We start from the raw sequence: 25777 nt of genomic DNA, 5'->3' as shown, positions 1-25777 counted from the left end.
CACTGAATTCAGGCACAATTTTAAGGCTTTCCTTGGATTTTCCAACCAGCTCAGCAGCAGAGCTGCATGTATTGAATTCAGGTACACTTTTAAGGTTCTTCTTGGATTTCCCAAGCCTGTTCAGCAGCAGAGCTGTGTGCACTGAATTCAGACACAATTTTAAGGCTTTCCTTGCATTTTCCAAACCAGCTCAGCAGCAGAGCTGTGTGCACTGAGCTCAGTCCCAGGGTCACAGGATTGTCACTAGTGATGTTAAAACAAGAGCTGCTGAGGATCTTTCCACTGTTTTTTTTTAATCTCGTTTTAATTAATTCTGAACGAGCCTTCTGTTAATGAAAGTGCAAAGTGCTGTGCCAACCCTGTGGCACCAAGTTTTCCAGTCTTTCCAAATTAATATCTGGCAAAAGTCAGTGGTACCAACAACCCCAAGTGTGCCAGAACCATGGGGAGCACACCTCATCTAGAAAATCCAGTGTTTGCAGCAGACATCAATTGTTTTGGTGCCTCAGAGAGAAAATAACTTGACCCTAATGAAGACAAGAGTGGCAGGCGCTGCTTTAGCTCACTAGAAATTTAAAAAATGAAATGCACATATTCTTTATTTTGTATTAATACACTGTAACTGCTTTACAGAGTCCAGCAGATCAGTTGCATGTAAATACTACAGATGAACTTGCCAAACTGGAGCTCACAAAACTAGTGCATTTATCCCAAAGCAGAGACTAAACCCTCTAAATCCTTAAAAAAATACATTAAAGAACATACCACACACACACATATTGCACTTTTCTCCGTATGAAATTTGTACCCCAGATACATCACACCAAAGTCTCTTCAAAGGAGGCTGTAGTACAAGATAATAAAGCTAATAATTACTCTAACAGTAGTGTACACAGTTCTCTAATGTTAGAACAGAAGAGATTGGAACAAAAAAGCCACTTCAAAGGAGTGGGAAGTGGTGCCCAATGGATCCTCTCTGTATGAGAAGGCTTCAGAAGCCTTTTAGTCCTAATTGGCTTAAAGGAAATTACATGAAATGTTAAATATGCTTTTGGCTGAGGGGAAGGAGTCAGTCTAAACTACATTAAAAAATGCTGCAGCTTCCCCTGCCCAGCCCTGCAAAGCTCCAAGGAGCTCACGCTGGTTGGCACATCCTGATAAATGAATTGCAGAGCTCCAGAACGGAATCATTTTTCTCTTCTGAGCCCTGAAACGTGCGGGCTCCTGGAGCTGGGTGGGGAAGGAAGTGGGTGTTGTTCTGGCAGCCCCCAGCCTTCCCTGGCCAGCTCTGAGCACAGGTTCCACACTGCACCAGGTGTGGGCTGTGCTCTGGGGTGGGGCAGGGGCAGTGCAGGGCCCGGGCTCTGTGTGTGCTCCTTGCTCTGCTCTGTCCTGCTGCAGATTTTGTCAGGCTCCTTCCCTCCAGCTGTGGCTGGGTCTGGGTGTCCCAGGCTGGCAGGCAGGTTTCCTTCTGGAGGGAAACCACACGACAAAACCCTTTTCTCTTAGGAGCAGCTTTCTGGCCATCTTCACCTCGTGATCCCTGCTCCTCCAGCTCTCCTTTGCTGCTGCCTCGAGGATCCCTGTGCTAGCAGAGGCAGAAGCTGAGCACTTTTGGCTCAGGCCAGCGTCAGAGAAGGTTCCAGAGTCGTCTCTGCCTGCCCACACAGGGCCCAGGTGCCTTCTGTCACCCGTTAAACCCTCTTCCCTTCACACAGGGTGCCCAAACCCCTCCTATTCCATGGTTTAATGTGGTCTTATTGCTGTAAATGCTGACTTTCACCTCCCTCTGCCCTGGGGATTTGCAGTATCAAAGACCAAACCTTCCAGCAAACTCTGGTGTGATCAGCACAGTTCCTCCCTCTCTCTCTCTTTGTGCTTTGATGGAGCTGCAATTGTGCTTAATGTTTGCTCAGGAAAGGGCTGGCCTGGCCCCTGGCCTGGCCCACGACACCTCAGGGTCAGAGCCAAACCTCAAACTGGAGATCTCAGCTTCCTGCAGCTCCCTGAGCCTCCCCCCTCCTGGGACTTGGGTTTCATGAGTGGAAAGTTGTGGAGAGACAGCTCCGGGTGGAGCTGGAGCATCCCTTGAAATGGTTGACACATCAAGAGTTGGATGCTGAAATATTGCTGTGATACTTTCAGTGTCCTATATACACGAGCCATTCAAGCACTGAGGAAGTTAAACATGTCCCACATGGTGGGACCTGTGCTCTGAAGGGACTTTGGCCACAGCAGGGATATAAATGGGGTATTGTCTACTTTCTTCAGAAAAAAGCATATAGGCTGATAAAGAACTGAAAAAGGCACAGCACTATCACTTCACAGGGGTGTTTTTTTTACTTTTTATAAGCTCATTGTTTTGTTTTTTTTTTTATCCTTTAAGTTCTAAAACCCTAAATAATTGTCCAAATATACAAAGCTCAAGAAACCACCAGCAACACATACTGCAAATTCAAAACACAGTTTTGTTTGCTTGTTTGTTATTAAAATGCAACCCAGGGACAGGTGGATCCTTTCCAGCCAGCAGAATTCCTCCTGAAAAAGGGGGTGATTTTAAAAGCCACCCAGGTGGATTTTAATTTTTTTTTTTTTTAATTCCATTTCCTGCAGCTCTTGCTCTCTCTCTCATGGCTCTCTTACCTTCTGTCTCTGTTGGCTCATCCTTGATCCTCCAGAATTCCAGTCCCCACCCAGAGGTCTCTCCACACGATCCCAGGTTCCTTGTGACAAAGTCCAGGTCCAGGTTCCTTCAGCAGACAGTGAAGAGCTCCTTGGCAGCTTTGGGAAATCCTGTTTGGGTGCCAGCAGGAGGAACTGGAGGCTGCCTGAGATGCTCAGGGCTGGCCACAGAGGAATTCCAGAGCAGGAGCTCGACCCAAGTGCAACTTCCCTTGGATTCCACCTCGTGCTCCTGTTCTCCAGAGGATTTCAGCTGCCGTCAGCACAGACCCAAATCTACCCTGAATTTCAGTGAAAACTATTGCTTTTATTGCCAAGAAGTACGAGAAGTGTGCACTCACTCTCCTCTCTCTGAGTGGATGGTGGATGAATGCTGACAAACTCCCCGAATGTTTTCCGAAGGGGCTTTTTCCTTCCTCTGAAATTCTCCTTTTTTGCCTCCTTCCACGCAGACTTTGTGGGATGAAGCTGCTGTTGAACTCCCTGTTCTCCAGCCCCTGCCACTGGGGCCAAACACCTCCTGCTTTTTTATTTTCCTTGCAGCCAGGTGGATTTTCAGTTCCCCTGTCAATCTGAGGGTTGAAAAACTTCGATGGGGCGGGGGGGGGGGTAGGAACAGGATGGGAAAAAAAAAAAACAACCAAAAACCAACCAAAAAATTCACATGCTTCTCCTTGTGTCCTTCCAGCGTGCCCTGGGTGCTAATTGACCAGGACATAGCCACCGTGCTGGGGATCCACAGCCTCCATCATCTCACAATCAAAGAGTCCGGGCAGCTCCGGCAGGGGCAGGGCGTCGTAGCTGGGCTGAGCCTCTGCAGAGCTGCTCTGGCTCTCAGGCAGTGCCCCGGGGCTCTGGGGGGCAGAGGGGACAGCAGGCAGCTCACAAGTCTGGTAGGGGAACGGGAGGGGCTGTGCTGGCTGGGCCTGCCCCGGGCTGGGCTCCAGCTGCACCTTGGGGAACTGCCTGAGGAAGGGCTCGAAGCGCAGCTGGCCCGAGGAGGGCTCCAGCACGGGGCTCAGGGGCTGCTGCAGGCTGAACTGGGCTGGCTGCTGCTGCTGCTGGGGCTGCTGGGGCTGCTGGGGCTGCTGCTGCTGCTGCTGCTGGGGCTGCAGCTCCTCCGGGCAGGGCAGGGGCAGAGGGCTGGCCCGGGGGTACGAGCTCTCCGCTATCTGCATCTGGTTAAAGTAGGCCTGCAGCTGGGACTGCTTCTGCAGGAACAGCCTCTTCTGGTGCAGCCTGCAGGCAGGACAGAAAAAAAATGGTTATTTTGGCCATTTGGGCCACTCACACAGCTCCAATCCCTGGGAAATCCTGCTCAATGACTGCTGCAGCACAGCAAAGTTACCCCCTTTCAGTGTTACCAAACTGTCCTCTGATAACTCTATCACACATCTCCTCTGATAACTCTATCACACATCTCCTCTGATAACTCTATCCCACATCTCCTCTGATAACTCTATCACACGTCTCCTCTCATAACTCTATCCACATCTCCTCTGATAACTCTATCACACATCTCCTCTCATAACTCTATCACACATCTCCTCTGATAACTCTATCAATTTTTTAAACTAACCCCATGCACGGTTTAATTCAGTTTGTTCAGAATGAGATGCATTTTTTGTGTTTGTATTTTAAAGCCTCCTGTTCACTGCTCTGGGGTATCTGGGAGCTGAAGATCGGGCAGAGAAATTGGTAAACACATGGCAGGACTTGCTCTTGCTTTTAAGAGAAGTTTTGAAGTGAAACTTTCCTTTCTTAGATCATTTCTAAATGGACAAGGAGAGTTCCAGTTCTTTTATTACTCTTGAGAGTAATTTTTGTGCCTAACTTGGGGGATTCTCACCTGTGCTCCTGGAGCTGCTGTTCCAGACTCCGGGGCAGCTCCTTGCAGTAGAGCTGGCAGGTGTTGGGAGCTTTGGAGAGCAGAGTGGGCTTCTGCAGGGAAAGCAGAGCTGCTTTAAATGCCTTTTGATTTAATCAATGAGTCCAGAAAGCACAAGAAACATTTTCTGCCCTTGTAACTGCCCAGCTGTCCACAGAGCCACTCTCTAAACCCATAATGCTGCCCATTGGCTTCTGACCCTTAGGCAATATTTTTGCAGGAGAGATTATGCCATAAAAATCCATGGAAAGCTTCTTCCCAAGTGGAAGAAGCTGGGAAACTGGGGAAAAAACAGTTTTTTACGAACTAAAGGTATATGAAAATGGAAATCCAGAAATGCTGGAGCCAGAAAATAAACTGCCCTTTTCCACCTTAAAAAAGCAGCGTGTGGGCATCGTGTTATTTCATGTCCTACAGTGACAGGGAGGGGCAGGGTGGGATTCAGAGGGCGGGGCAGGGCAGGGTGGGATGGGCAGGGTGGGGCAGAGCAGGGTGGGATTGGCAGGGTGGGATGGGCAGGGCAGGGTGGGGTAGGATGGGGTGGGGCAGGGCAGGGTGGGATGGGCAGGGTGGGATTGGCAGGGTGGGATGGGTGGGGCAGGGTGGGATTGGCAGGGCGGGGCAGGGCGGGGCAGAGGAGGGCGGGGCAGGGCAGGGTAGGGTGGGGCAGTATGGGATTCACAGGGGACAGCAGGGCAGGGTGGGGCTGGGCAGAGCATTGTGGGTTTCACAGAGTGGGGCAGAGCAGAGTGGGGCAGGGCAGGGTGGCATTCACAGGGCAGGGCAGGGAGGGGCAGGGCAGGATTGGCAGTGTGGGATTCACAGAGCAGGGAGGGCAGTGTGGGATTCACAGGGCAGGCAGGGCAGTGTGGCATTCCCAGGGCAGGCAGGGCAGTGTGGCATTCCCAGGCAGGGCAGTGTGGCATTCATTCACAGGGCAGGCAGGGCAGTGTGGCATTCCCAGGGAGGGCAGTGTGGCATTCACAGGGCAGGGAGGGCAGTGTGGCATTCCTTCCCAGGCAGGGCAGTGTGGCATTCCTTCCCAGGCAGGGCAGTGTGGCATTCACAGGGAGGGCAGTGTGGCATTCACAGGCAGGGCAGTGTGGGATTTGCATGGCAGGGCAGTGTGGCATTCACAGGGCAGGGAGGGCAGTGTGGCATTCCTTTCCAGGCAGGGCAGGGGTACCTGCAGCCGGTGTTTCAGGTACTGAGTCTCCAGGCTCTGCCTTCGGGCCAGCAGCGGGGGCTGTGCACCACTGGGGAAAGCAGCTGGAGCCTCCTGCTGCTGCTGCTGCTGCTGCTGCTGCTGCTGCTGGGAGCCTTCCTCCTGCAGGGGAAGAGGAGCAAGCTGCATGGCCAGAAAAGGCTCCCTTAAGCCTTGCTTTGAGGGTTTTCCCTGCCAGAGGTTCTGTTGTGCTCCTGTTGCACTGCAAACGAGTCACTGGGAGCTCTTTAACCCTCACTCTGCACATCGATCTGTGTGTAACTGCAATCTGCTTCTTGCAGTTGTGCCTCCAGCAAGAAAAGGTGTCATTGGCCTTTGCTAAATCCCAAACACCCCTCAGACTGAAAGCAGTGACTGTTGGGTTTGGGAAGCTGGCAGAGCCCCTCACTGACACCCAGGGGTGGGTGAAGGCTGCGAATTCTGCAGTCTGGGGAAGGCAGAAAGGAGAACAGCACATTTAATCTGTCCATCAGCTCTTCCCAGATCTCCACAACACCTCATCCTCTGCTGATCTGTCCCACGGCACTGAGATGGAGCTCGAGTTCTGCTTTAATTACCTGTGCAGGGCTGTTAATGAGGTCCTGCAGCTGGGTGGCAGCTGATGTCAGGGAAGGCTCTTCCTCTGATCCCATCTGCTCATACAGCAGCTGCACTTTGTTCAGCTCCAGGATTCCTTTGGTTCGTGCCAGGTTCTGGAGGTGCTGCCTAAATGCTACAATTCCTGGAGAGGAGAGGAATGAAGAGAAGAGAAGAAAAAAGAAAAGAAAAGAAGAGAAGAGAAAAGAAGAGAAAAGCGCAAAACCCCCTTGTCAGAATAATCTGATTTTCTGGTTAGCACAGCAGATAAACTGAGTGATAACTGAGCCACAGCTGAGCACAGAGGGCATTTCCTGCTGTGCCTGGCTGTCACTGCCATTAAAGCAGGCTATTGAAAGCCCTGCTTGGTGTGGAACAGAGGAGTTACCTTGTGTGAGGGAGGTGTCGGAGGCGCGGCGGCCCTCGCGGAAGCTGACGGGGGAGCGGTTGTGAGCCTCTCGTTTCTGGCAGCTCAGGGCCTGCATGGCTGGGTTGGCAGGCCTGAGCCCCAGGAAGGGGGAGGTCACCCCTGGGGGCTGCTGGCTGCTCAGCACCATCTCCTTCAGGGAAGGGGTCTCGCCCAGGAATTTGAGGTCCCTCTGCACGGAGCCCATGTCGTACTCCGAGTCGATGCTGCCCAGCGAGGAGTTCTCATCCAAGGAATAGACCTTCCCTGGGACAATAAAAACCCAAAAAGCAGGATGAAAGTGAGAATCAGCACCACTGACTCCAGCTACTCCTGCCAACAGTGGCTATCTTAGAGTGAACATCCAAAGAAATCAATTTGGACAAGGGAATTGTCAAGTGAAACTTGCAGTGCAATAATGGGGATTTGCTGCTGGGTTTTTGCAGTACCTTGCAGCAGCCAGACACTCTGCAGATGTTCACTGGAAAGGGTTTAGGGGCTTTTTTAATCCTGACAAAACTGTAGCCTGAAAGGCTTGGTCACCTCACTGGTGCTGGAGTCCAGAGGGTTTTATTTCCCCACTGTTCTCTGCCAGCTCATCTTTAGGGGATGAATAATACTTTGATTTGATGATTTGGGGACATTCAGTTGAGAAAGCAGCTGATCTTGCCACATTTCCCAGTACCTTTTGGGATTTTGCATGAGTTTAATCACCTGTAAATGTGCTGCTCTGATTTTATACCATCTCTAAAGCAGATTTTGGGGTATTTTGTGGGGGTTTTTTTCCCCTTTGTCTTTTCTAGTCAATACAAACTGTCTTGTACTCCTCCCTCATAAACCCTGATCAGCCTGAGCGCTGAGGCAGAGCACGAGCTTTGAGCTGAGCTGTACCTGTGCCTGGCACCATCACCAGCTGGTTGGTGACCTCAGCCAGGGTGTGCCTCCTCTTGCCCCCTCGAGCCGCCTGCAGGGCAGCGAAGGCCTGGGCCGGGTCCTCCTCTGCCTCTCCTTCTGCCTCGATCCCTTCATCAATGGAGGTTTCCATCATGCTGGAGGGCAGGGACTGGCATCCTTTCCTCATCACCACGGGGGGCACGGGGTCCAGCAGGCAGCCATTCACCTGGGGGCACAGGGACAGCTCTGTTTGTGCCCAGCTCTGCTTGTACCCAGCTCTGTACCCACCTTTGTGCCCAGCTCTGTTTGTGCCCAGCTCTGCTTGTACCCAGCTCTGCTTGTACCCAGCTCTGTACCCACCTTTGTGCCCAGCTCTGTTTGTGCCCAGCTTTGGTTTGTGCCCAGCTCTGTTTGCACCCACCTTTGTTCCCAGCTCTGTTTGTGCCCAGCTCTGCTTGTACCCACCTTTGTGCCCAGCTTTGGTTTGTGCCCAGCTTTGGTTTGTGCCCAGCTTTGGTTTGGGCCCAGCTCTGCTTGTACCCAGCTCTGTACCCACCTTTGTTCCCAGCTCTTGTTTGTGCCCAGCTCTGCTTGTACCCACCTTTGTGCCCAGCTCTGTTTGTGCCCAGCTTTGGTTTGTGCCCAGCTCTGCTTGTGCCCAGCTCTGCTTGTACCCAGCTCTGTACCCACCTTTGTTCCCAGCTCTTGTTTGTGCCCAGCTCTGCTTGTACCCACCTTTGTGCCCAGCTTTGGTTTGTGCCCAGCTTTGGTTTGTGCCCAGCACTGTTTGTGCCCATCTTTGTGTCCACCTTTGTTTTGTGCCCAGCTTTGTTTGTGCCTTTCTTTGTGCCCACCTTTCTTTGTGCCCAGCTTTGTTTCTGCCCAGTTTTGTGCCCAACTCTGTGCTCACCTTTGTTCTGTGCTCACCTTTGTGCCCACCTTTCTTTGTGCCCACCTTTCTTTGTGCCCAGCTCTGTTTCCTGCCCAAAGAATCACCCCCACAAGCAGGAACTCCCTGGCCTGAAGGCACTTGGGATCTTTAACTCTGCTCAGGTAAGTAAAGCTTGTCATGTACAGTTCTTCATTTCCTATTTACATTCCCTTAATACTCAATTCCCTAAAACTAAATACTCTTATTCCCACAGTTCTGTGCTCTCCAGCACTGGGGGTTTTTTTGGTTTTTTTTTTTCTTTTTTTTTAGTTATTAAAAACTTTGCCAGCTCAGTCACAAGCATAAAATATTTCTGGAATGTGCAATACTGCTGTTCCCCCCTTCCTATACCTCCTGTGCTCATTTATCACACTCAGATAAACACCAGGAAAAAAAAAACCCCAGCCTTGCATTTCATCCTTGCAGGGCTGTGCTCAGGAATAACTCCATAAATGCACCTTTTTCCAGCACAACTCCACTTGATTAATGTTGTTCCCCTGCAAACACAGGTTGCCTGGAAAAGCTGTGGAATCTCCCTCCTTGGATTTACCCAGCCTGATAAAGCCCTGAGCAGCCTCCCACAGCTTTGAATCAGACCTTTAAAGGCACCTCCCCAGCCTAAACTGCTCCTGGGATTTTAATTCTGGTTTTATTCTCTGAGCCAGTTTGCCATGTACCTTAACTAATTCTTTGCCATATGAAATTATATGGGTTTTAGGGAAAAATATTATTCTATATATTTAATTATTTTTATTTATTATTTATTTTTAATATAGTCAATTACTTCATTATTTATATATTTAAAATGTGTCATTAACATTCTCTTTATTTATATTAGTATTATATATATAAATATAATATATATATTATTTATATCTATAATATTTTATATATATATATATGTATATATAAAATTATTTATTTATTTATTTATAAATATTTCCATGTCCTGCAGCTTTTGATACCTCTGTCCTATAATTACTGTCCTGCTCCTGCACAATCAGGATCACACTGGGTAAAATATGGATGGAAAAACCACAACCCTTTACCACAAAACCTGGCACTGCTGCAGCTGATTTTATGTAAAGCCTTTTTTGGGAGCCATTCCTGAATTTTCCTCCAAGTTCTTTGGTGTTTTGCAAAGGAGGAGTGTTTGGAAAAGAGCTTTCACTGCATGGACAGCAACTCTTAACAAATGGTCTTGAGGCAGAACTACATGGTAGGAAAATACCAAGAAACAGCAATAAATAATTTAAACAGCAGGAAAATGATGATTCCTGCACGGGAGAACTCTGGCTCTGCTGAGTTTTGACTGAGTGGATTTTACCTCTAAATTTCATTTTCTTTGAACGCCTTCCTTCCCATTTGGGACTTCCCCACTCAAATGCCTGGCACTGATCTGGCAGAAAGGAGGAGCAGAACCCATCCCACGTCGGCTCCCTGCAGATTTTCCAGGGATCAGAGCCTGGAAATCCTTAGTGTTCATGTCCTACAAAAATTAAGAATATTCCCAAGTGCCCTCAGCCCTGACACCTCACTGCTGTCACCAGTTGCTGACCTACCCTGGCCAAACTGCAGCTATAAAGCAAAATAAAGCTGGAAATGTTAATTTTGAAGCGCCTTTGAACTGGTTTGTGCTTTCCAGCTGCCACAGACCACACAAGGAGCCCGAGCTGAGAACCAGGGCCACACTCCTGGTGCTGGGAACAAACCAGGGAGCAATAAACCCTTCAAACTGGCAGGCAGGAAATCAAACCCCAGCTGGCACCAGGCAGCAGAAATGTGCTGAAATTCAAGTTATAACGTGGTGCAACATGAGAGAAAACAACAGAGGTTTTATGAGAGTCACATACTTCATAAATGTAATTATTTTAAGCTATTTCCCCTCTCTAACTGCTGACTCCAGATCAGGCTGGAGCTCCTTTTGGACACTTCAGCTGCATCCAGGACTCCTTTGTGTGAGAAGAAGGAGTCTTCAGAGCTCTTGAAAATACATTTTAGAAGGACAAGGGAAGGAAATCCACTTTTTTTGGGTTTTTTTCCCCTATCCAAAAGCAGTGTGGTGAGAATGGAATGAGAGCAAAGAACAGGAGGCAGACGAATGATGAAAAAAGACACAGCTCTGGGGAGTCACAGGGAAGGAGAATTTGGAATACCTACAGCTCTTGATGCTTAAACACTTAAATTTCAGGAAGCACTGCTGTGCTTTTAAAAGAAAACAATATTTTTTAGCTGGAACGATTTCTGAAAAATAAAAATAAATAACAGGGTGATTTCAAGCTGTACCTTTGGTGTCTCAACCCTTTCCTCCTCCATAAAAGCTGCCTCTCCCTGGCAGCTGGAGGGAGGGAAGGAAAAGGTTTCTGCTCCTGAGGCTGAGGGGAGCCCTGGAGACTGCAGCAGCCTTGGGTTTGGGGAATGCAGGTTCACCGAGGGCACCACGGCCTGGGCCTGGAAAACAGAACTGGAAAACTCAGAACTGGAACAGCTCGAGGTGGGGATCGAAAGTCAGGGATGGAACAATGTGCAGCCCAGGGCCAAAGCAGAAGTGCAAGATTTATTTCTTGGTTCAGGATGAAGAACATTCTTAGCCTTTAAACTTGGGGAAAAAAAACCCAACATTACCACCCCCAAAACAGCCAGGCCAACCCCAAATGGAATTAAGCTCAGTACTTATTGAAGCTGACTTACTGCCAGCAGCACAGACAGAGTTTGGGGCTTCCTGGTGCTCTAAAATTCCTTTTTTATATTGAGTACAAACCCCCCTGACTGCTACCAGGAGGCTCAGGAATGGTTTCAATGACTTTTTTTGGGAAATTTCCTAAGAATCAGGAGAACAGGGATATCTTCCCTGGTTTTGAGCCTTTAATTCCTGGAGTGCAGTATCCACACCACTGGCCAAGAGGAAACAATCACCCTCAGCCAGGAGCTGTGGTGCCACCATGTGTGAAAACAAATTATCCTTGGGACAACTGGCAGGCTGTAACTGAAGATTAAAGGGGGAATGTGGCTCTAAAATGCAGGAATTCAGTACAAGAGGTGTTTTATTCCTCCTTGTTCATCCTGCTTTTAATCTCAAAACTGATCATTAATACGTCTTAAAATTGATCATTTTCTCTGCAATACTGTGACTTTCTATCACAAGAACCAAGCTTAAACCTGGGTTCAATCTTTGTCACGCTGTTCCTGGACCTGTGTTTTCATAACTGAAGCTGAGCTTCAGCTCAGCAGAACCCAAATATCCTGAAGGGAATCTCTCAGGTCAGCCTTCCCAAGGCATCACTGGGAGATGAGCAATGAGATCCTCGCTAAAACCAAACCCAACATTTGCATTTTAGGCTTCAGGATGAAACCCCACCAAGCAGGGAGGGATTGCAGGTGGGAAGGGAGGGATTTTAGAAGGGAACGAGGCAGAGGAGCCCAGGGATGAGGAGAGAGAGGCAGAGGAGCCCAGGGTTGAGGAGGGAGCTGACCTTGGCCATGGTCTGCTTGGTGATGGCGCTGGGCCGGCATTTAAAGCAATTTAAGCTTCAGGATGAAACTACACCAAGCAGCAATATTTGAAATGCAATATTTGCATTTTAGGCTTCAGGATGAAACACCACCAAGCAGTGAGGGATTCTAGATGGGAATTCTAGATGGGAAGGGAGGGATTTTGGAGAGGAATGAGGCAGAGGAGCCCAATGTTGAGGAGGGAGCTGACCTTGGCCATGGTCTGCTCGGTGATGGCGCTGGGCCGGCATTTTAAGCATTTTAAGGCTCAGGATGAAACCCCACCAAGCAGAGAGGGATTGCAGGTGGTAAGGGAGGGATTTTGGTAGGGAACGAGGCAGAGGAGCCCAGGGATGAGGAGGGAGAGGCAGAGGAGCCCAGTGTTGAGGAGGGAGCTGACGTTGGCCACTGTCTGCTCGGTGATGGCACCAGACCGGCATTTTCAGCATTTTAAGGCTCAGGATGAAACCTCACCAAGCAGAGAGGGATTGTAGGGTGGGAAGGGAAGGATTTAGGAAGGGAATGAGGCAGAGGAGCCCAGGGGTGAGGAGGGAGAGGCAGAGGAGCCCAGTGTTGAGGAGGGAGCTGACGTTGGCCACTGTCTGCTCGGTGATGGTGCTGGGCCGGCATTTAAAGCATTTTAAGGCTCAGGATGAAACCCCACCAAGCAGGGAGGGATTGTAGGGTGGGAAGGGAGGGATTTTGGTAGGGAATGAGGCAGAGGAGTCCAGGGGTGAGGAGGGAGAGGCAGAGGAGCCCAGTGTTGAGGAGGGAGCTGACCTTGGCCATGGTCTGCTCGGTGATGGCGCTGGGCCGGCATTTAAAACATTTTAAGCTTCAGGATGAAACTACACCAAACAGGGAGGGATTGCAGGTGGGAAGGAAGGGATTTTGGTAGGGAATGAGGCAGAGGAGCCCAGGGATGAGGAGAGAGAGGCAGGTGAGCCCAGGGTTGAGGAGGGAGCTGACGTTGGCCATGGTCTGCTCGGTGATGGCACCAGACCGGCATTTTCAGCATTTTAAGGCTCAGGATGAAACCCCACCAAGCAGGGAGGGATTGCAGGTGGTAAGGGAGGGATTTAGGAAGGGAAGGAGGCAGAGCAGCCCCGGGGTGAGGAGGGAGCTGACCTTGGCCACGGTCTGCTCGGCGATGGTGCTGGGCCGGCGCTGGCGCGCGTCCACGCGCTGCTCCACGGGGAAGCTGCTCCTGTGCGACTTCAGCCTCTCCACCAGCAGGTAATAGATGGCAGCAAAGTGGTTGTAGCTCTTGTTCTGCAGGGACTGCAGAAACAAAATCAAAAAATAAAATAATAAAGCACAGCGTAGGAATGTGCCCCCTGTTGATGAAGCGGCCAAATCATTCTCTGTCTGCTTAAAAGGGCGAAAAAGCCCAGGAGTTTCCCAAGGACACTGCATGGGACCTTTGGGGCTTCACCTCCCACCTGGGGCTGAGGACAGGTGTGTTGTACCCCCATTTGAGGTGTTTTACCCCAATTTCAGTGTGTTGTACCCCCATTTCAGTGTGTTGTACCCCAATTTCAGTGTGTTGTACCCCCATTTCAGTGTTTCACACAAATTTCAGCACGTTTCACCCTCATTTCAGTGTGTTGTACCCCAATTTCAGTGTGTTTCTCCCCCATTTGAGGTTTTACCCCCATTTGAGGTGTTTCACCCCCATTTCAGTGTGCTTTGCCCCAATTTGAGATGTTTTACCCCCATTTCAGGATGTTTCACCCCCATTTGAGGCGTTTTACCCCCATTTTACCCCCATTTCAGTGTGTTTCACCCCCATTTCAGTGTGTTTCTCCCCCATATGAGGTTTTACCCCCATTTCAGTGTGCTTTACCCCCATTTGAGGTGTTTCATCCCCATTTCAGTGTTTCACACCAATTTCAGCATGTTTTACCCCCATTTCAATGTGTTGTACCCCAATTTCAGTGTGTTTCTCCCCCATATGAGGTTTTACCCACATCTGAGGTGTTTAACCCCCATTTCAGTGTGCTTTACCCCCATTTGAGGTGTTTCATCCCCATTTCAGTGTTTTTTACTCCCATCTGAGTTTTACCCCCATTTCAGTGTGCTTTACCCCAATTTGAGATGTTTCACCCCCATTTCAGGATGTTTCACCCCCATTTGAGGCGTTTTACCCCCATTTCAGTGTGTTTCACCCCCATTTCATCATGTTTCACCCCCATTTCAGTGTGTTTTACCCCATCTGAGTTTTACCTCCACCGTTTTCTGCTGGTCTATGCCCAGGCTGTGCATCAGCCTCAGCACCTGCTCGTTGTACTCCCCCAGGGAGGGCTGGTTCTCCTCTCCTGCTGGGTACAGGATTGGCCTCTGGGCAGGAACCTCCACCAGCATCCACTTGTGCTCCTTGATCTGAGCAATGCTCAAACGTTTGGAGGGGTCCAGGACCAACATTCTCCTGATCAGGTGCTCACACTCTGTTGGAAAGGGGTGAAAAAAAAAAAAAGAAAAAAGAATAATTTTAAACTTAGTGACCTACCAGCCCAGAGATGCATCACTGCTGCTAAAAACCTCTCAAAACAAGACTAAAAATCACATTAAAGTGGAGAAAAGCCCAAATTCTTCATGGCCAGCAGTGCCATTCCCCCTGCCCACCTTGTGGTTACCCCAGCATTTATTCAAAGCACACCAAAATGAGTAAAACCATTCCACTGTTACCTTCTGACATGAAATAAGGGATCCTGAACCTCCCCTCCAGCACCCTCTGCCTCAGGATGGGCAGGGTGGGTCCATCAAAGGGCAGGGCTCCACACACCAGCACATACAGCACCACCCCCATGCTCTGTGGGGAAAAAAAGGGAATTTTCAGCTCAGTTCCAAGCTCCCAGCAGTGTCTCTGAAGGTTCAAGCCAATTATTTCTGCAGAAATAATTATTTTGTGCTGAAAAAGGGAATTTAGATGCAAAGGAGGGAGCTGCACACGGGTGACTGAGAAGTGAACCCCAACTTCAGCTGAGAATTTGGGATATTTTTATAATTTTATTATTTATTATATTATTATATATTCATTATAATATTATTTATTAATATACTATTCATTAATATATTATTTATTATATTTTATTTATATTATCTACTACTAATTATTTATTATTTATTTATTTTGTTTTATTTAATTTTGTTTTATTTTATTTTATTTTATTTTATTTTATTTTATTTTATTTTATTTTATTTTATTTTATTTTATTTTATTTTATTTTTAATCTCAGCCTTGCCCAAACAAAAGCAACCCTCACACAGCAGCCCCTCAAAGTGAAAAACTGTAATATTTTCCATTTCATGCCTGTGGGGAGGAGTTTCTATGAGCAGTGAGTTTAGGGGATTGTTCAATGTGAGCAAAAGGGGAAATTCTGGGCAAGAGCTCTGCTGCAATTGTTTATTCCTGGAAGGATGCAATGAATTGGCAGTGCCAGTGGGAATGTTCTTGCCAAAAAAGTCCCAGTGAGAGAACCACAGCAGCCTGGCACAGCACTGGGTCTCTCAAGGGGGAAAAAGCAGGTGTTGACCTCAAAACTTTGTAAAAATGCTGAGATTTTACAATTAAATACAGATTTTTTTTTTAAATAAAACCCTGTCAAAAACCAAACTGGGGATTGCTGCAAGCTAAGCACCTTCACAGAATCCTTAAATCAGAAGTGAAGGCAATTTTATTTTAAATACCAAAACCTTCTCAGGTTAAAAAAATCAAATACTCCAGATCTGCAGCTTAAGCACAATCAAATATTCCAGATATGCAGTTTCAGAAAAATCAAATATTCCAGATCTGCAGGTTAAAAAAATCAAATACTCCAGATCTGCAGGTTAAGAAAAATTGAATATTCCAAATCTGCAGTTTCAGAAAAATCAAATACTCCAGACCTGCAGTTTCAGAAAAATCGAATACTCCAGATCTGCAGGTTAAGAAAAATCGAATATTCCAAATCTGCAGTTTCAGAAAAATCAAATATTCCAGATCTGCAGGTTAAGAAAAATTGAATATTCCAAATCTACAGTTTCAGAAAAATCGAATACTCCAGATCTGCAGGTTAAGAAAAATTGAATATTCAAAATCTGCAGTTTCAGAAAAATCAAATATTCCAGATCTGCAGGTTAAGAAAAATTGAATATTCCAAATCTACAGTTTCAGAAAAATCAAATATTCCAGATCTGCAGCTTCAGAAAAATCAAATATTCCAGATCTGCAGGTAAGAAAAATCAAATATTCCAAATCTGCAGCTTCAGAACAATCAAATATCGGTTCCAGCTTCCCAGAAGTGGACTGGAATGCAGTTAAAATTCAGGATGAAGGTACCCAGATGTCCAGCTGGGGTCCCTCGTACTGCTGCCCTTCAAAGACCTCTGGGGCTGCGTAGGGGGGGCTCCCACACCACGTGGTCAGAGGCTCCCCGCTCTTGTAGAAATTCCCAAAGCCGAAATCTGGGGGGAAAAAAAAGAAGGGAAAAGTCACTCCAAGCTTCCACTGCAGCACAAAGAATAATTCCAGGCACGCCCCTCTGTGATTTCATCCCAAATCCTTCTGTGGGGACAATCCCAATCCCATGCTGGGATGCTGGATGTTCTCTGTTTTTGCTGGTTTTGTGTCGTGGAATTATTGAAACACTGCAAAACCATCACAACCTGGAGGAGTTTTGAGTACATTTGTAAACAGCCATCATTAAAATTCAACAAACTGTCAGTCCCAGCAGATAAATGAGATTATTGACTTGCCAAGAGATAATCTGAGATTTCCTGGGCTTTCCTGAGGTGCTCTCTAGCCTTGAACACACAACAAATTCTGACAAGGTTTGGAGCTGGGAGGAAGGAGCTGTGCCAAGAGCAACAGGATGGGAAAGCACGGGGACTTTGGCTGGGAAGGACAGACAGACTTTAGCTGCTGCTGGGGCTGTCTGCAGCCCTTGGAGTCACCAGCCCACAAACAAAACATTCTTTTAAATGTTGCTTTTTATGGCTTCGTGCAGGGCGAGCTGCGGTCTGATATTAATCAGAATTTTTATAATTCAGGCGTGAGAAGCAAAAGGAGCTCAGAGACAGAGGCTGGTGCTGCTGTGAGAGAGGTGACAAACAGGGCGACATCAGGCTGGGGATGCAGCTCTGAGTGTCCCTGGGAGGTGACAAACAGGACTCTGGGAGGTGACAAAGAGAGCACAGCCTGATGGTGCAGCTCTGAATGCTCCTGGGAGGTGACAAACAGGACACTGGGAGGTGACAAACAGGGCTCAGGCTGTGGATGCATCTCTGAATGCTCCCAGGGTTGCTGTGAGGTGACAAGCAGGACTCTAGGAGGTGACAAGCAGGGCTCAGGCTGTGGATCCAGCTCTGAAGGCTCCCAGAGATGACCTGAGGTGACAAACAGGGATGCTGGGAGGTGACAAACAGGGTGACATCAGGCTGTTGGTGCAGCTCTGAATGCTCTGAGATGACAAATAGGGATGCTGGGAGGTGACAAAGAGGGCACTGTGAGGTGACAAACAGGGCTCAGGCTGTGGATCCAGCTCTGAGTGCTCCTGTGAGGTGCAAACAGGGCTCTGGGAGGTGACAAACAGGGCTCAGGCTGTGGATGCAGCTCTGAATGCTCCCAGGGATGCTGGGAGGTGACAAACAGGGTACTGGGAGGAGAAAAACAGGGTGACATCAAGCTGTTGGTTTAGCTCTGAATGCTCTTGTGAGGTGACAAACAGGGCTCAGGCTGTTGGTGCAGCGCTGAATGCTCCCAGGGATGCTGGGAGGTGACAAACACGGTGACATCAGGCTGTTGATGCAGCTCTGAACGCTCCCAGGCTGCTGGAATGCTGACCAGCAGATCCCAGAGCTGATAAACGCTGTGGTTATCACAGGCTCTCCTGAACCATCCCATTCACCCCGTTTGTGTTGTCTGTGCTGTTCAGAGGAGCCAGAAAACCACGGGAGATCCCTCAGAAGCAGAGAAACAGAGAAAGATTTAACAAAAAATGAGAAAAGTCCCCCTGGAGCTGGTTTGGGGCAGCAGGGCAGAGCTGGGGCTGCTGAACCAGAGCTCTGGGGGAAAGGACTGGGGGCTGCTTTCCCAGCAGCCTCTAATGATGGATCTCCACCTGCAAGACCACTCAAAAACGAAGCATTTTGGGAACAGTTTTGGTTTTGGAGCTGGGAATGAACACCTTGCAGTGCCCTAAAGCCCTGGTACGTGCAGAGCCCGACTGTCCCAGCCCCAGAGGGGACCAGGGTCGGCACACCCGATACCCTGCAGGGTGAACTCTGGCACCTGGGCTCCATCAAAGGCTGCTGCCAGCCAGGCTGGCTGCCAGGCAGGCTCTGAAGGTCAGGGTGTCACAGCAGAGCCCAGGGTGTCACACAGAGCCCCGATGAGCAGGGACGGTGACGCCACCGCGGCCCAGGGACGTCACCGGGCCCGGCGGCCAAGGCCGGCTCAGATTCCAAACTCCTGCAGGAGCCAGGGTGGAACAGGACAGCACAGCCCTGCTGCCCTCCCTCCCTCCCTCATCCCCTGCAGTTCTGCAAAGCCTTCAGCTGCAGCAGCACAGGGGGAACAACAGAACCCACCCCAAATCCCCCCATCCCTCTGGGTAACCCCAGCACGGTGGCACCTTTTCCCCTCTTCCCTTTTATCTCCATTTCCCTTTTTTCCCCTTTCCCCTTTTCACTTTTTTCACCTTTTCCATTTTCCCCTTTCCCCCTTTTTACCTTTTCCTTTTTCCCCTTTTCCCCTTCTCCCTTTTTTCACCTTTCCCCTTGTTCCCCTTTTCCTTTTTCCCCCCTTTCCCCTATCACAGCCAGACCACTGCTGTGAATTCTTTTTTATCATTATTCCCTTTTTCTTCCCACAGAATTGGCTTGGCCACGGTGACAATGCCTCAGGAGGCACGAGGCCATTCCTGCTCTCCACAGGAGCATTTTGCCACCCCGTGTAGGTGTCCTTAAATCTGATTTCTCCCCTCTCTTATCTCGGATTTGTCAGGTTTTCAACATCCTCACAGTGCAGATAAACATCAGGTTTTTATCTCAGAGCTGCAGCTCTCCCTCGGGTGCCACCCTCATAAATCTTCCTATCAGATTCACAAGTACAAGAACATTTATTTGTAAGCACAGCTAAAGAAAGCATGACCTGCTTGGGAGCACAAGGATTTCAAATCCTAAAAAAAGTGACATTCCTTGCCTGTCCAGACTGGGATTTAAAGTCACCTCTTTGAAGAAATCACCAAAAAGAAACATGAAGAAATCTGAGCAGCAAAAAGCCAGTGTAAGAGAAGCCCCAGGTTTATGTTATTATTACCATCAGATGATGAATTTTGTGACACACAAAGGTTTTATTTCTGGTCACCAAAGAGAAACATGAAGAAATCTGAGCAGCAAAAAGCCAGTGTAAGAGAAGCCCTGGGTTTATGTTATTATTACCATCAGATGATGAATTTTATGATACATAAAGTTTTTATTTCTGGAGCTCAGGAGCAAGGACACATCCTGGAGGTGCTCCTGGCCCCTCAGAGCAGGAGAAGGGCAGAGCTTGCAGTGCTGAACTGGCTGAAGAGCAGCTCTTGGCTGGCTCTGATGGCCCTGTGACAGCACAACTGACTGAGCTTTATTAGAAAATCCATGAATGAGAGGCTGTGAATTGCTCCCAGAAGGAGCAGCCACAGCCAGAGGGAATTCCTCACCAGCCCCTGTGCCTGCAGTGCTGTCCTGTACACCTGGACCATGATTTCCCCACTCTGCCTCAGCCCTGCGCTTCTAAAGCTTCAATTTCTTCTCTTTTCATGACCAATGAAACTCCAGAATCCTTCAGCTCTGAATTTCAGCAGCACAAAGCACTGCCAGACACCTCCTGACTGGCACTGGGCTTTTTCATGGAATACATGAATTAAAACCAGTGCTCTGTATGTCAGCAACTGGCTCTTAGCTTTAAAAAATCCAATTCTGTTTTCTCTTATTGGACAAAATAATTCCCTGGGTGGGGGAGATCAGCATTATTTGTTAGGGTACACAATTTCTTGTGCTCACCCCTTTTGTCTCCATTATTCTCCCCACACAAATGGCTGGGAAACAATTTGTAAGCACTCCAGCATGGATAACATCCATGAAAACCCTTTCAAAGGAAAAAAAAAAAACCAGGATTTAGTCAGGATCCTGGATGCTTGCTCCATGGGGCTTCCTCAATTTTTAATTACTGCACTGTCAGTTGAGTTGCCCCACTTTTTGGAGTGGCCAGGATTCAGTTAAGCACAAAAAAATCATCAGTCTCTCATTCTCCCCCTTCCACCTTGTTCCTCTTTTGCCATTGCTGATCTGTCACAGCCATTCTGGATCCAAAGTGGTCATTTTTAACCCCAAAAATGTCTCATTCCAGAGGAAACATCACTGCTATTCGAGGGGAAAAAAATGTGCTAGCCCTCAAAAAAAACCAAACCAAACAAATCAAACATATGCCAGCCACAGAATTCTAAAAGGACTGAAATTGGGTTCATTACCAGCGGACTGAGATTATATAATGGAGTGATCTCCTTAACATTTCCCTGAATCTGCACGTTAAAATAAAGAACAAACCAAACAACAAAAAGCCCAAAAAAAGGCCATCATTTGCAGCATTGTGTTCAGTTGAATAAACTCTGTGTTTGTGCAATCTGCAAATATTGGCTCTGCACAGTTGTGGTATTTGGTTTCTCAATCTCATTACCCCCTTCAGAATAATCTTGAATTTCGAAGGTATCATTTTTTCGAGCGCACATCACGCCGATGGAATCTGTTTTCCCCTTAAAAATGGAAAAAACCAGCCTGAGCTTTCAGCCCCGTTTGCAATCTGAGAAATGGCAGAGCCACTGCAGCTTCTGCTGAGCCTCCAGCAGGATGGCAGAGCCTCTCCCTGGTGCCTCCAGAAGCCTCCCAGAAGGAGCTCCAGAGCTATAATTAATCCATTCTCCTAAAACGAGGAGCAGAACTCAATCTGCCTGCCTCGCAGAGAGCCACAGGGAGCTTTTGTTGGAGGAGAAATGTGAGCCTGGCAGATAATAGGCACAGAGGTGCTGATAAAGGCAAGGTATGAGCAGCAAACCTGACCCACTTCAGGGGCTGAGGGCTGAGCAGCCTCTCCTGACGTCAATGCACATTTCCCTGTCCAGCAGCAGCTCCAGCCTCCTTCAAAATAACAGTCTCTGCCTACCTGGGCTGCTGCAAGCAGCAGGGTGTCACAGTTTCCTGCAGGCACCTCAATCTGGGGCTGCAAGGACAAGAACAGGAGCTGGGTCCTCATTCTGAGCAGGTTCGGGTTTCACGGGTGCATTTCTGGCTGCGCAGCAAAGGTGGAGCTCAGAGGGAGCTGAAATGCCTCAGATGCCCTCAAAAGCAGCAAAAGCAAAGGACACAGCACCAGTGCAGCTGCTGAACTCTGGGGAGAGCCAGGCAGGGCTGCCTGGCCAGTGCTGAGCACAAATTCCACATTAAACCTGGCAGGGAATTCCTCACCTTCCCCCTTTTCTCAATGGACATTTTAGGTATCTCATTGGTACCTTCAGTTTTGCTACTTGCACTGAAATTTAAGGGCTCTGCTCCCAACCACCTCTTACCTTTTACAAAATAAACCTATCAAAGCTCTCACCTCAAATTCTTTACTCATCCTCTGTTTGTTGTCCAGCTAGAGAGAAAAGATCCTTAAAATTCTGCCTGTCCCTGTCCTTTTAGAGCAATATTAACACAAAACTATTGGATTTCAGTCCAGCCTCAGGCATCAGAGGTGGCAATCTTATGAACCCACAGGTTTTGGACCACTTTTGAATGTTAGTTTATTCTCCTGGTGGCTGAAATACAGAGGTGACTTTGTGCATGTTTCAGTGTTTGATAAAAACTGCTGTGCTCTTCAGGTGTAAAAAGCTTCAATAAAAGTCTTGGAAGCAGGAGAACAAAGTAAGAGAGGTGACTGTGCATGTTTCAGTGTTTGACTAAAAACTGTTGTGTTCTTGAGGAGCAAAAAGCTTCAGTAAAAGTCTTGGAAGCAGCAGAACAAACCAAGATGCCCACTGGAAGCTAAGAAGAGCTTTATCAAAAGAATTCATCAGTTCTTGTGCTGGTTTTTCCAATTCCTACATGACCTGAAACCAGAGGAAAAGCCCAGCTATCAGAGCTGGGATCCTGGCTGCCCTCTGTCCTTCCCCAGCCTGATAAATGAGCCATGAGCACGATGAACAACTGGAAGAGGCTGTTCCCAGGGATCTGCACAGGCCAGATAACTCCAAAAACCCCAGATAAACCCTGGGCACTTCGTCATCCTTCCCCTCTGCAGCGAAAAATCCAACAACTGACTCGGCACAAATCACTACAAAGTTTCAGCAGCCTGAACTTTCCTCCAGCTCCTTCAGCAGCCAGGCTGGACACAGGGAGCTCTTATCAACCTGATAAGGACTGAGATCCATGGAGGAACCAGTTCATGGGCTCATTTACAGCCCACCTGTAATTAACTCAGTGCACTGGAGAAGTGGGGCAGCAGAGCAGCTGGGGCAGGGCAGAGCTGATGGAATCTCCTCATCCCATTTCCAGTAGAGTTCTAATACAGCATTTTCTTTTCATATAATATATATCATAAAATAATAAATCAGCCCTCTGAAACGTGGAGTCAAGATTCTCATCTCTTCCCATTTTGGGGTTGCCTGAAAATTCCACAAGGCAGGAGTTCAGTCCAGCATGGAAAAATCAGGTGAGTGTGCAGGAAATTCTGAAAGGGACCCTGGTTCACCTGGGAGCAACCAAACTGGAGCTCCTGAGAGAGCACTTTAGGTCCAGAGCCTTTCCTAGGAAGCATAAAAAGAGCTGAAATCCCCCAAATTATCACTTTAATGTGAATTCCCAGTGCCAGAACAGCTCCTGGCTCTCCTGGGATGCTTTGGAGGGAGCTTTTCTCAGGGGATTTGCATCCCTGCAGTGCTCAGGACATCCAGGGCAGGAAAAGCTCTGGATGCAGGAGCTGAGAGGAAAACAAGCAGAGGTCACTCTGGAAATCTGAATTCTTGTGTTAGGCAGGAATTCAGTCCTGGAATTCAGCAGGAAAAGAGCTGAAATATCCCAAATTATCACTTAAATATGAAATCCCCAGTGCCAGAACAGCTCCTGGCTCTCCTGGGATGCTCTGGAAGGGGCTTCCCCCAAGGGATTTGCATCCCTGCAGTGCTCAGGACATCCAGGGCAGGAAAAGCTCTGGATGGAGGAGCTGAGACCCCTGAGGAGCTCTGGAAAGCTCTGCCAGGCTGAACATTACAAGGTGGAGAGGGATCAGAGGGCAAAAACCTGGCAGTGAAGGCAGGAAAGAAAGCACAGATGAACAGCAGCACAGAAATTCCCTTTTTTCAGCTCAGTTCCCCAGAGCAAGGGGGTGACTGGCAGCCCTCAGACTGAATTTAGGATTTATTCAGTATAAACTGGCCTGGTGAATCAATTATCTCCCAGCCATAACTCTCCAGGTGCTGTGATTGCTGCTGGAGGTGGGTTCAGGTGTGAAATCAGAAATGAAAACAGGAAAACCACCCCAGAAATGGCAGCACTGATGAACCCACCTGGGGAAGGCTCCACAACCCTTCCACCATGCCAGAAATGCCAGCAGGGAAATGAAAAGGTAAAATAATCTAAAAATGTTTCATCATTTCACCCTTCTCAGCCTGACAAAGGGAAATTCCTTCTCCTTCCTTCACTCTTTCCCTTCCTGCTCCCCTGTTCTGGAAGGCTGAAGTTCAACAGCCCCCAAATCAAGAAATTCTCTCTTTTACCCATTTCCAGCCTCTCTGGGCTCAAGTCAGCATGGAAGGATCCGTGGAATTGTAATGAAAATGATTTCTATTGCTAGCAACATCTGCTGTGTCGAAATTTATAATTAAAGTGAAATCATGCATGCAAAAAGGAAAAAAAAAAGAATCAATAAGCTTCCATTTTGAGTTGGTTTTTTTTTTAAATGTTGAAAGAAGTTATTTGATTAACTCTGTTTTAACCTGAACATCTGGCAGCTTTAAAGACAGCTACAAAAAATGTCTATATATATTATAATGTCTGTATACATTATAATGTCTACATATATTATATATATTATGAATATATATATTAATAATATATATAATGTCTATAACTATTATAATGTCTATAACTATTATAATGTCTATATATATAATGTATAATTAATATATATTATATATATTAATATTATATATAATGTCTGTAACTATTATAATGTCTATAACTATTATAATGTCTATAACTATTATAATGTCCACATATATTATAATGTCTCTATATATAATATATATAATTAATATATATATATTATATTAATATTATATATATAATGTCTATAACTACTATAAAATGTTTATAACTAATTTTTTTTTGCTTTTTTTTTTCTTGTTTTTCTGGAAGTTAATATTGGAAATTTGGATGGACTTTGACACCCACCATGGAGGAAAATTCACGTGGAAAACCACAACGGAATCACAGGCAGCACCAGAGGGGGATTTTATAAAAAAATACATAAAAATAAAGTGGAATACCTGCTATTTTGATGTTCATGTTGTTGTCCAGCAGGAGGTTCTCAGCTTTGAGGTCCCTGTGCACGATTTTCCTGCCATGGCAATATTCCACTGCGGACAGGATCTGCCAGAACTTGCGCCGCGCCTCGGGCTCGCTCAGGCGCCCGTGGCTGGCCAGGTAATCTGGGAAATGAAAATAAAATCACCCCAAATCAACCAAATCTGCTTTATTCAGCCTGGACAGCAGGCAGCAACGCTGATTTTTAATGGTTCCCCCCCCAAAAAATTAGCAGCAGGAAAATCAAACTGATTTCCAGGCTCTTAATCTCGCAGCTGACCCACCGAGAAAATGGAAGAAATAAGGAAATTTTTTTCTTTTCTTTTATGGCTACCTGGTCAATATTTACACAATATTTTCATTTGCATAATATTTTCCTAATATTTTCCTAATATTTCATATTTTTTCATAGTATTTTCTTGGTAATCTGGGAAATAAAAGCAGCAGAACTCCAATAAATCAGGTTTAAATCAGGCTGGGCAGCAAGTAGCAATCACAAAACTCAGTGATTTCTCCCCAATAATCAGCCCAAAGGAACTCAAATCAGCTTCCAGCTTGTTGCTCTCCCAGCCAAATCTCTGAAAAAATAAGGAAAATTTTCTCTTCTTTTATAGCTATCTGGTCAATATTTGCACAATATTTTCATATATTTTCATTTGTATAATATTTTCATAATATTTCATATTTTGCATAATATTTTAATATTCCTTCTTTTATAGCTACCTGCTCAGTATTTTTTTACTTATAATATTTTTTTTACTTATAATATTTTATTTTTACAATATTTTCACAATAGAACTGATAGCAATCTGAGAAAAAAAAAAAGCAGCAGAAATCAAGCAAATCAGGTTTAAATGGATTTAGGCAACAAGCTTGAAACTCAATGTTTTCTTCCCAATAATCAGCACAAGGGAACTTCAAACCAACTTTCAGTTTGTTGTTCTCCCACTCAACCCTTCAAAAAAATGGGAAAAAAAAGGAAATTTTTCTCTGCTCCTTCTTTTATGGCTACCTGGTCAATATTTTCACAACCTGAGAACTCAAATCATCATAAATCAAACAATTCAGCTTTAAATGGACTGGGCAGCAAGCAACAACACTGAA

At 47.0% G+C, this 25777-nt stretch overlaps 1 protein-coding gene across 1 annotated transcript in view; it reads right to left on the bottom strand.

Annotated features, from left to right (window-relative positions):
* Positions 1–556: 556 nt before the first annotated feature.
* The window catches only part of SIK2 (salt inducible kinase 2), a 36544-nt gene continuing 11323 nt past the window's right edge, over positions 557–25777 (bottom strand). The window contains exons 4-15 of the mRNA XM_077189895.1: positions 24637–24798; positions 16416–16540; positions 14783–14906; positions 14321–14541; positions 13223–13375; positions 10889–11053; positions 7669–7897; positions 6760–7044; positions 6353–6516; positions 5757–5897; positions 4532–4623; positions 557–3921 (exon numbers count right to left, since the gene is read on the bottom strand). Coding sequence (XP_077046010.1) covers positions 3384–3921; positions 4532–4623; positions 5757–5897; positions 6353–6516; positions 6760–7044; positions 7669–7897; positions 10889–11053; positions 13223–13375; positions 14321–14541; positions 14783–14906; positions 16416–16540; positions 24637–24798 — 2399 coding nt within the window. The 3' untranslated portion in view covers positions 557–3383. The remainder of the gene's footprint in view (positions 3922–4531; positions 4624–5756; positions 5898–6352; positions 6517–6759; positions 7045–7668; positions 7898–10888; positions 11054–13222; positions 13376–14320; positions 14542–14782; positions 14907–16415; positions 16541–24636; positions 24799–25777) is intronic.

The sequence above is a fragment of the Agelaius phoeniceus genome, chromosome 23 (genome assembly GCF_051311805.1).
Source record: "Agelaius phoeniceus isolate bAgePho1 chromosome 23, bAgePho1.hap1, whole genome shotgun sequence".
Classification (NCBI taxonomy): Eukaryota; Metazoa; Chordata; class Aves; order Passeriformes; family Icteridae; genus Agelaius; species Agelaius phoeniceus.
The sequence above is the reverse complement of the archived record's forward strand: the minus strand, read 5'-3'. Positions and strand labels throughout refer to the sequence as shown.